The following is a 10,775-nucleotide window of genomic DNA, read 5'->3' as shown; positions in this document are numbered from 1 at the left end:
GTCCATTGTTTAGGACATTATCTCTTATGTTTGGATTACCCCCCAAGTTAGGCATACTACTATCATTGTTCTGATTTGGCATTGTAGTACCTCCTTGGTTTGAAGTAGAGGGACCAGAAAGCGGTTCTACCCCTTGACTCGGATTTAGGACCGAGGGATTATGTCCCACAATTGTCCTAGTTTGAAAGTGGTTTGTAAGAGGTATAGCCGGTTGACATATTTGGCCTACTAACTTATTCATTGTCTCGTTCAATGTCTTTAGTTGTTTGGCCATGTTGTCATAGTGCATATTCCCATTTTGAGTAAATATTTCCATACTATGAATATTTCGAAGATTTACCTATTCAACGACGTCTTGCGTGAGTTCTCCAAGTAATGCACGCATGGTTCGAGGACTCAACTCCGTCATTGGTTCGTAACGACTGTTACTGCTCTGGTTCTGTCCATCTGTTCGTGGAGAGGCATGCTGCTCCTCATATCGCTCGATCACAAACTGGATTCCTCCCTGACTTGCTGCTTCCTTATCGGATCTCTGAGGCATATTGTTTCCCCTTTTGTACTTTCAACACCTAACACCACTGTCCCACTGGGCATGCCAAATTGTTTCGCGCGGATTAGTCGCTAATAATTAAAAAGGATCAGACGATTGTGTAAGGGACGAAACCTCTTGAGACAAAGTCCCAAAAAGGGGTGTTCTTTTATTGGCGATGACTTTACAATTGGAAACGAAAAACAACGTGCCTCCAAAGGGCGCAAGCACACGAGTTACTGAAAGAAAAGTGTTTAAGTCTAAAAACTAAGGAAATGAAAATTACATGTTCTCTGTTCGAGAGTTTTGGATTCTTTTCTTTTCTTCTAAGTCTTTTCTCTCTTTTATACTTCATGGACGATCTCTTTGTGATCAACCGCTCTAAAAACTGCTTGATCGTCCTATAACTGCCCACTTTCTTCGTAATGGCCAACTTGTAATGACAACTTCCTTTTTTAACTGCTGCCATTACTCTTCATCGTTCAACCGCTTTCAATTGAATTCCTCGAATTGTGGAACGTGATAGGGCTGCTTTGATAACTGCACTTCTTGATAACCATGACGCTTTATGTTTGTTAAGACCTTGGGCGACTTGAAGGTTTGGGCGAGAATAGAGTAACAGCTCTGGGCGACTGTATGACACTCCATTCGCTCAGATTCTGGGCGACTTGCAAACTTGGGCGATGGCGCTACCGCATTCTTGGGCCTCCTTATTCGGGCCTTCATCTTGATTTGTTTGATTGGGCTTCGTTCTTTGGGCTTTCTGGTTTGGGGATCCTCCAATTGGGCTTCACTTCTTGGGCCGCTTGATTTGGACTGAATTTTTATGTGTCAACAATTCCTCCTAGTGAGATTGGGGTGCTAAGGTGGTCGAATACACTTCCCCACCTGCAAATGTCCCATCTACCCTTCGAGGGTCCTGATTGTTGGTTTTGCTTTGAAAGGGCTCATCTTTCGAAAATAGCATATTACTTCTTATTGGCGAGTGATCCCCTTGGATATGAACTAGGGATTTATCATCCATTTTCTGCAACTTTGGATTATGGTATTTTGATTTTGTTCTATATGGTGTACGACATTGATTAGATTTCATAGCAAGACGAAGATCCTTCCTCTAGTGTCAATTTATTGACAATGAAAAGTGATGCGGTACCTTTTGATTAATTTAAGATTTACTTAAGAAATAGAGAATTTACGATATTTGAAGTCAAATCGAGTATAAACTGAATGTGTTATCAATGCCTGAACTCTCTTGAAATTCATATTCACTTTTAGGAGAAAAATAACTCATTTTATAGGTAAAGTTTTTTCCTTCATGCCACCTCAATTACTTCAATTTACAATGTTTTTTCTTGGAGTATGATTTTTAAGCAACAACGTCATCTCGATTAGTAAAGAATGGTGGCATCTAGGGCTCAATGATTGCCTAAGAATTAATCTACTATGAAGCAGTCTTGTCCAAGGCTGTGATTGGTCCCTGAGTATTGTGTTGATACAAGTGGAGAAGGGCAAGCCACCTTCAAAGTAATCATTAGTTCCCTTATTTTGAACAACTCCTTTTTATTCAAAGTGTTTTTTTATGAGTTTTACTACATGTACTCATTTCGATGTACACTTTTCTCACATGAGGAGATCTCACAATTTTTTTTATTGTCATGGAGCTCATCCTCTCATGTGAAGAGAATGTACACCGGAGTGTCAACCCCTGTGTATAAATAGCATTTTCCCTTTTTTATTGACACTTATTGTGTGCTTGATTTTTATATTCTATTTTAAGGTTCAGAGTAATTACTTCTTCGAGATGGATGCCACTTGTACATATCTTGCACTATGTGTCGTATGATGCGTTGCTTCAGATGTAACAATATGTAACAACTGACAATTAGCCCTAGGTCTTGTTCTTCTGGCACCCAGTGTCATCTCCTGAATTATCTATCTATTTATAAATTTGACTATACTCGAGTAATAGATCATTACATAATTTATTTATTTTACAATGGTGGCATTTAAATAATTCATTTATTTTACAGTGGTGAAAAAAGAGCATTTCCAATATTATCAGCTATGGTTTGTGATTTACTAAAGCATATATTGTAATCTGTAACAATTTGATATAGTTTTAGTGTAGGTAATAATAGGGCAATTAGTAAAGGTTAAAGGAAGATAAATTTTATTATTTCATGCACGTGAAGGGTTTAGAAGACATGCACTAAGGGTTCAAAGTCTAATTATATATAAACTGCATTGGTAAAACTTTACAAAAACTCTATAAATACGACATTTGATGAAAATAATTTGCCCATGTTTGGGAAAATTTTCAAATAAAAAGAATGGAAGAATACATAATTACAAAAGTTTCAAAACACACTTCCAAAAATATGAAACTTGTGAAAACTTTCAAAAATCAGGTGACTACCTGATAACAGATCAATGTCACAATAAAACAAAATTTTGGTCACAGTCACAATTAGCATACTATCACAGTTATAGAGACACAAATTGTAAGTAATAATGACAAATTCAGTCGTAATTACGTATTTTTAGGCCACATATTATTTATTAATCACAATTTATCTATTTTATTAGTCAAAATCACTCAAATAATTGGTCAAACGCTCACCTAATACATTGAAACTCACTGCCCATGGATAAAGAAAAATCATTTCAATATCAAAAACAATAAAAACAAGAGCAAACATATAATAACAGATTTGAAATTGTAATCAACCGTCGCCCTCCACTTTTACTACCACCACCACCATTTGTAAAATGACCCTCAATCTCAAATTGCCATAAATTGCACTAGAGGCCCCGCCCCAAATCAATACCTTAGCCCAAAATTTTTCCCTTTACTTTTACTTTGCGTAGCTATTGTGAACGACGGTGTTGGGCACTACTGTAGTAGCATTGTGGTGGTAGTGGGCAACAGTGCTTGGAATTGGGGTAACGATGCTTAGAATTAGGGTTGTGGTGCTTGGAATTTGCAGGTTGTCTTGAAAGTATATCAACCATGATTTCTTGGAAAATGCTTAGAATATGTGGTGGTGTGGTGCTTGGAATTGGGGATGACAGGAGACAGTTGTGGTGGTATGGATGCAATTGTGATTTGTGGAATGGGGAAAAGAATAAATTAGGGTTTGTCATAGGTTGATGGGGTGGGATACACTTAGGTTTGAAGGATAAAATCTTACACCGAGTTTTTGAAATGATAAGTTAAAAAGTAGGTGTGCGTGTAATTTTTACAAGAAGGAAATGAACATTTATTGGCCAAACTCAACCCATTTAATTGATGTCGATGAAGCAATAAGGGAAAAAATTCATATACATATATAAAAATTTACCTCTCTAAAATACAATTCATCAACCAGCTGACGGTAAAGGCCATAAAGATCTCAACTTGACTGTCTACAGTTGCTGGAACTTCCTGAAGTGGCAGTAATCGCACAATTCAAGTCACAATTTGAAGATTATCCTCACATTATATCCGGATAATCGAACAATTGACACAGATTCTGATATATCAATCATCATTGAAATCAGTAATTTTGTATTGATCGGGCATGTCATTCTAATTCATTGAATTTTATGTTTGTATACTGGTTCAATGTTCTAATCAATAGTCGATCAATTTATGTCACTAGAACTGCTTGAATTAACAATATTCAGACAATTGAAGTCACAGTTTTAATGAATAATCGATCAATTTATATTACTGTATTATGTAATTTATGTAATATATCACATTCAAAAACTCTGACATATGAATAAAATGCATATGTATGTGACCTCGTATCGATGTCTACGTTCCAAAGGTAAATTGTGTGACTTGTATATAAACAAAGTGATTGTTTGAATTGTATGAAAATCCATATGACCATCAGTGATTGTGTTGTGAATATAACGAAGAGTCAGGGACCTGGTTTATTTCATTAAATGGCCCGAATTCAGAAAATTACCTGCATTAAAAAAAATCAAAATGGCATTGTGATACACATTCTTTGGGTGGATTTTATGTATTGGATATTGTTTTGCATTATATCTTAAATTAATATATGTGACGTTTATCCATACAATTTAATTAAATGTACTGTGCAAAAGGTATGTGACCATTAGTGTTTATGTTGTGTAATTTAATATGAAAATGTGACATGAAATATTTCAATATGTGAAATGTATGAGCAATATGTAACCTGCATCTATTTAATCTGTGACCATGAGTAAGAAACTGTAACATGTATTTGTTGTGACTTAGAATTATATTTGTGACTAACGTTATTTAAGTTGCTTTTGCAGAAATGGGATACATTCACATTTGTTTGTTGTATGAAGAGTTATTTTGTCGGTAACAATATATCAATTCGATGAAAAATGAACGTGCATGGAGTTTTTCGAAATATATGGAAGTGAAGTAATTTTCTTTTTTGAAACAGTTCGGGTATATTTGATTATATTTATTTTTTATGAAAATTAGCAATTTCAAGCAAACAAGAATGTAACTTTAAGAAGTGAAATGGGGCCTAGATTCCCAAAAGCGGCATTCTTTCACAGGGGCTCTACAGGCCGTTCACCATGTGAAAGGGCTCACCTGTATTTTAAAAAATAAAAAAAAAATTGTGGAACCCACCTTGTGTGTGTTGCCTGGCAGGGGGTGAACAGTCCCTGTAACTATAGCATTACTCATGAAAACTTCCTCAACAAAAATTCCTTCAAAAGATTCGAGGAAATTTTGTACAGAAGTTACAGGGATAATTATTATCAAAAATTATGAAACTCTATACTACATGATTTTCTCGACTTCTGTCTTTCTGGGGACCAAAAATCAGAGTAGGAACAACGCTACTGTTGTCAGCGATTCAGCACAGAATTTAGCACTCCAACCAAGAAAAAAAACTGTATTTTTTTCATTTTCTCTGCTTTTCGATTCCAAATACAAATTCCAAGCTTTGTAAAAATCTCAGAAATTTTCGCAGGTAACATTGGCCTGTTATATCATTTAACGTTATGTAGATTGGTTGCTTTCTATTTTTCGGATCATTTTCTAAATTCTTTTTGAAGCTTCGCCGAATTAAATCGTTTACAAGTGTTGACGAATTTCAGAATGATGTAATCTGTATAGTAATTAAGATTAATAAGATGTAATCTGTATAGTAATTAAGATTAATAATAGCCCAATTTGTTCCTTTCCAATTTTGTTTTTCCTTTTTTTTTTTTTTTGGGTTGATGGATTTTGCTTACTCGATTTAGTACTCTTATTGAAATCTTGCTGATATGATGCATCATGTTGCTTTACCTTTTCTTAGAGGAATTTCTGCATCCAGTGTATTCTTAATCTGAACACTTTTGTTTGGCTCTGACTGAAATTTAGCAAATTGTTCTTGTATCAGAACTTCACGAATGGATTTCGTGATATTATGTACCATTTTGTTCATAAATACTTGCTGAGGTGTAGAGAGTACACCTTGTATTTACATTTAATAATTTTTGTATCTTTGAGAAAACAAAAGGAAATAATGTTTTTCCAAAATGGAGCTCTGATGTACTATTAGTAAAAATGGTTTCTTTTTGAACCATATTGAAATGATCGAAACAGAACGAAAAATGAGAGAGACTTACTAACAATACTTCCCTTGTAAAATATAGTTCCATATTCTTTTCTCAGATCTTGTTGGAAATCAAAATAAAGCTACTATCAATGTGTTCCAATATGATTATATAACTCATTAAAATATTTATGTAATCTATCTGCTCACTTGTGCTGATATTTAAATTTCTTTGATGGAAATAATCAAGGTTTCAAGCTATCATATTGAATAATGGTTAATTCTGATAAACCAAAGAGAAGGGTGGCTTTTGTGCTGATAGATGGTTTGGGTGATGTATCACTGCCAATGTTTGGTTATAAAACCCCTTTGCAAGTAGCCAACTTGCCTAATTTGGATGGGATTGCTTCGGCCGGAGTAAATGGTCTGATGGATCCTGTTGAAGTAGGCTTGGCCTGTGGAAGTGATACTGCCCATCTTTCTTTATTGGGTTATGACCCTAGGGTTTATTATCGAGGTCGAGGTGCATTTGAATCAATGGGTGCTGGACTGGCAATGTCTCCAGGAGATATTGCATTTAAAGTATGAACCTCTCCTTCCTCTCTTTTGTCAGTTCCTTCAATCCTGTTCTTTATTTTTTTACAAACTTGATTAATACTCCTTGTTGCTGAGCATTCATTCTAGTGTCAATACTTTCATATTTCCTCAGTATTTTAATTGAGCAGAAATTTCGAGATAGTGGTTCTGTAATTTGACATTATTATTTCTAGTTTCGCATTAAGATTTCGTAGATTTATGTTGGGAAACTTAAGTTGCTTCTTTTTCTTTTTCTCGATCTTTTGCTTTAATATTTTATTTTAATGGCTCTGGCAATCTGAAGAGTTAAAGTTGGATAACTTTTTTTTATCATGACATAATTTGGTTTCAAATAAACTTTGTTGTGCTAATTAACTTCTTGCACCTATTTACTTTTTCATTGTCTTATCTCTCATCCATTTCCTCCGTTAATATTTGAAATGTTTCTCCCTTTCATTAGTATGGTTATTCATTGTCCACAATTAGTAAACATTGGAAAATCATTATAGCTCTCCTATTTCTGTTCTATGTTTTATTGCACATTGTTTTTGAGTAAACTGTGAGAAGTTAGACCAAGTGTATTATTTGCATGAGAACTTCATTTGTAGCATCTTGATTTCTACAAGATTACTGTGTGTTAGTAATGTCAAGTAATGCATTATTTGATTACTAGTGCTGACTTATCCTGTTCCTTGACATGGACCTGTGGTATTATTTGTCTTTCTTTAACATCATGGAAGGTCATATGTATTTTAATTGGTTTTGCAATTTATAATTAGTTTCGCTTTTGTATTGTGAAAACTCTCGTGCCAATATACAGGTCTAATTTCTTACACAAAACCAATTGCTCCAATATCAACATTTTAGGATTCATGTTTATGTCCTATAAGAAAGGTCTTTAGCTCTTGCAGATGTGATAGTTTCGTCTTAACTGTACATTCTTGAAGAAAATACATATTAGTTAGTCACTCGTCTTCTATAATGACCATTATTTTTATTTCTTTTATCTCAGTCAAACTTCGCAACACTGGATGAGAAAACTGGAGTAGTTGTTAGTAGGAGGGCTGATAGGCACTTTGAAGAAGAAGGGCCTATTCTCTGTGCAGCATTGGATGGAATGAAGCTTCCATCTTTTCCTGAGTATGAAGTTAGAGTCAGGTGCTTCCAGATGCAATATCTTTTGCTTGTTGAATGATTTATGCTACTGCTGAAACTATTTACAAAGTTTAGGCTTTTAAAGTATTAATAATATTGAGATGGTCAAATGAATTAAACAAGTTGCTTTTGTTCTTGGTCTAAGTTGAACTTATAAATTCTTATTTTGCCCATAAGATTTAGCGTATTATATGAATTGTCTGGTTTAGGTACGCAACAGAGCATAGATGTGGAGTGGTTGTGAAAGGACCAAACTTGAGTGGAAATATATCGGGAACAGATCCATTGAAGGATAATCGCTTACTTCTTCAAGCTGAAGCCCTTGATGATTCTATTGAAGCAAAGCACACGGCTGCAGTTGTTAATGATTTGTCGAAAGAGATTACTCGCATATTAGTTGGCCACCCAGTAAATGCGAAAAGGGCAGCCGAAGGAAAGAATATTGCAAATGTTGTCCTTTTACGAGGTTGTGGCATTCGAATCGAGGTAAACTTTTGTAGTACTTAGTAATTTCTCTCTTCCTTTCTCTGGAGAAAATTCATATAGGTGTTAAGCGCGGAAGAAGTTAGCAATCAATTTTTTGCATATAACAACCAACCAGAGCCACTATATATAGAAAGAACATCAGATATTGTTCATGGGGTTTGAACAAACCTACATCCCCGAATCTCCACAATATATGGATGCTCATCTGCACGGAATCATCTAATGCCTCAAGAATGTACAATAAGTTCAAACAGACCTGTCAACATCAACGAGACCATTGAACAAGACTTTCACAATTCACTCTCTCTATCAGACTCCACTCCACCCTATTATCAACACATAATCTGTACAATATTACACTTAGTATACTCAAGAACGCTCTGTTCTAATGGCTAAAATGAATGATCACCACAGAGATGAAAACACCCTAGAATACAGAGAGAAAAGAGACTCATATGGAACAAACTATATAGATACACTCTTGCCCTAATTACACAGAAAGTGGTATTTATATCACTCAAGAGGCTAAGCAATATGTACGGTTGAAAACAAGGGACGAGATTGAGCCACGTAGCAAAAATGAATTCCAGACATTAAGCCCATATTCGCATTCTAGAAACACGATTTTATCCTTAATCCTGTATCAGTGCCTATTCTACAACAATAGGCACCCAATTTTCTGTTTTATTATGTAATGTAATGTGTTTTTCTTTGATACTCTGGTGCAGTAAATAAATTTCTTTAAATTTCTGAATTATCATGGCATATTAGGTTCCTCAATTCGAGAAGGTCCATGGGCTGCGGCCATGCATGGTAGCTCCTACCAAAATTATAGCTGGATTTGGTTTGTCTCTGGGTATTGATATTTTAGAAGCTCCGGGAGCAACAGGAGACTACAGAACCCTATTAAGTTCGAAAGCAACTGCCATAGCCAGGGCACTTTCAGCTCCTCTGCAACCTTGCCCCAGCGTTTTTGTACCTGGGGAGGATGAACACAAACCTGGTCAAGCCGATGGCTATGATTTTGGGTTCCTTCACATCAAGGTGTTGATCTCTCTCTGCATGCGTGCATGTGCACAAAGTCGAATAGACTTTAAAAAGATGGCCTTTTGCCTGTGAACTAGTTATATATTTGTCATTATTTTATTGCATATGGAGCTCAATGTGCATTATTGTTCGTGAATTTAACTTCATCAAAGGAAATTCCAGAGAATTTTCCTCGTGTAAAGATAATCCTGTGAACTTTGCTACTTTTGGACATTTATGCCTTTTTTACCTTTCATTATTGCCTGTGAAACACACGCTGAGATGAATAATTATAACTCTTTCGTCACGGAATCAACCATCGTGAATTTTCATTTATACCAATCAAATAACATACAATTTTTTATATGCATTAGATTATCTGAGTAATTTGACGTTCTAAGCATTTTCATTATTGGCGGCAGGCAATAGACGACGCAGGCCATGATAAAGCTAGCATGTTCAAAGCCAAAGGATTAGAAGCTGTTGATCGAGCTATAGGACAGCTGGCTAGGCTCCTTTGGGAAGCAGAAACAACAGGGGCATTTCAATATTACCTTTGTGTCACCGGAGATCACTCTACCCCAGTTGAATATGGTGACCACAGCTTTGAACCCGTCCCATTTGCATTGTGTGGTTTAAAAGACTTTGTTGCCGCTGTGGGCAGTGAATCGGTTCTTTCTACTTCCCTCGACCCATTTCCACTTCCAACAATCCAAGCTGGTCAAGAATTTGTAGACGATTTGCTGAAGCAAGAAGAGAGAGAGAAACGAAACAAACGTTTAGAGGCTTTCAAAGGAGACACTGTTTTTGAGTTCAATGAGATAACAGCAGCAAGAGGATGTCTTGGAAGATTTCCTGGGAGCGAAATGATGGGAATTATAAAGGCATTTCTTAAGCTCGAATCCTGAGAAGCTTTGGTACTAAATTTTGTGGTTAGTTTCTGCTTCAGATCAAGAATAATAATATGTTGTTAAGGTATTTTTAACTGACAAACACCTTTGTTAAATGGTCTAATTTTGGAAATTCTTATAATAAAAATTTCTATTAATTAAGAAGAAAAAGGAGTTTCCTTCTTAATTAACAGAAATCTTGTGTTTCATCTTCTATAAATTAGTAGAAATTTCTGTTGATGTTTCTTGTAAATTTGTCACACCAATGGCCTCTCATATTTCATTTCAAAAATTGAGGACTAATTGGCAATTACAGAAATGTAAAGAAAGATTTGAAACCAAATCGTTTCTAGCTGGGATTAACTTGCTACTAAATTTATAGGTCGGGTACCAATATGCAATTTTGAAAATGCACGTGGAACTTTTGTGCTTTAGACTCAGGGGCGCACCCACTAAGGGACTAGTGGGGTCGGTCGCCCCTATTGAATTTTCGAAAATCTTCAATTCGACCTTGTTAAATTTAAATTTTTTTATTTTTTTGGTTTTTTCACAATTTATTTTAACCAATTTTCT

General features: G+C 35.4%; 1 protein-coding gene across 1 annotated transcript; it reads left to right on the top strand.

The window, feature by feature from the left end:
- Window positions 1–5,208: 5,208 nt before the first annotated feature.
- On the top strand, window positions 5,209–10,335 carry LOC111409200 (probable 2,3-bisphosphoglycerate-independent phosphoglycerate mutase). Its single transcript, XM_023039191.1, has 6 exons — window positions 5,209–5,499; window positions 6,320–6,651; window positions 7,658–7,803; window positions 8,010–8,286; window positions 9,058–9,330; window positions 9,735–10,335. The coding sequence occupies exons 2-6, from the start codon at window positions 6,343–6,345 to the stop codon at window positions 10,218–10,220; spliced, it is 1,491 nt and encodes a 496-aa protein (XP_022894959.1). The 5' UTR covers window positions 5,209–5,499; window positions 6,320–6,342; the 3' UTR covers window positions 10,221–10,335.
- The last annotated feature ends 440 nt before the right edge of the window (window positions 10,336–10,775 follow it).

This window comes from Olea europaea, chromosome 14 (assembly GCF_002742605.1).
Source record: "Olea europaea var. sylvestris chromosome 14, O_europaea_v1, whole genome shotgun sequence".
NCBI classification, from domain to species: domain Eukaryota; kingdom Viridiplantae; phylum Streptophyta; class Magnoliopsida; order Lamiales; family Oleaceae; genus Olea; species Olea europaea.
This window is presented reverse-complemented; position numbering and strand designations above follow the sequence as displayed.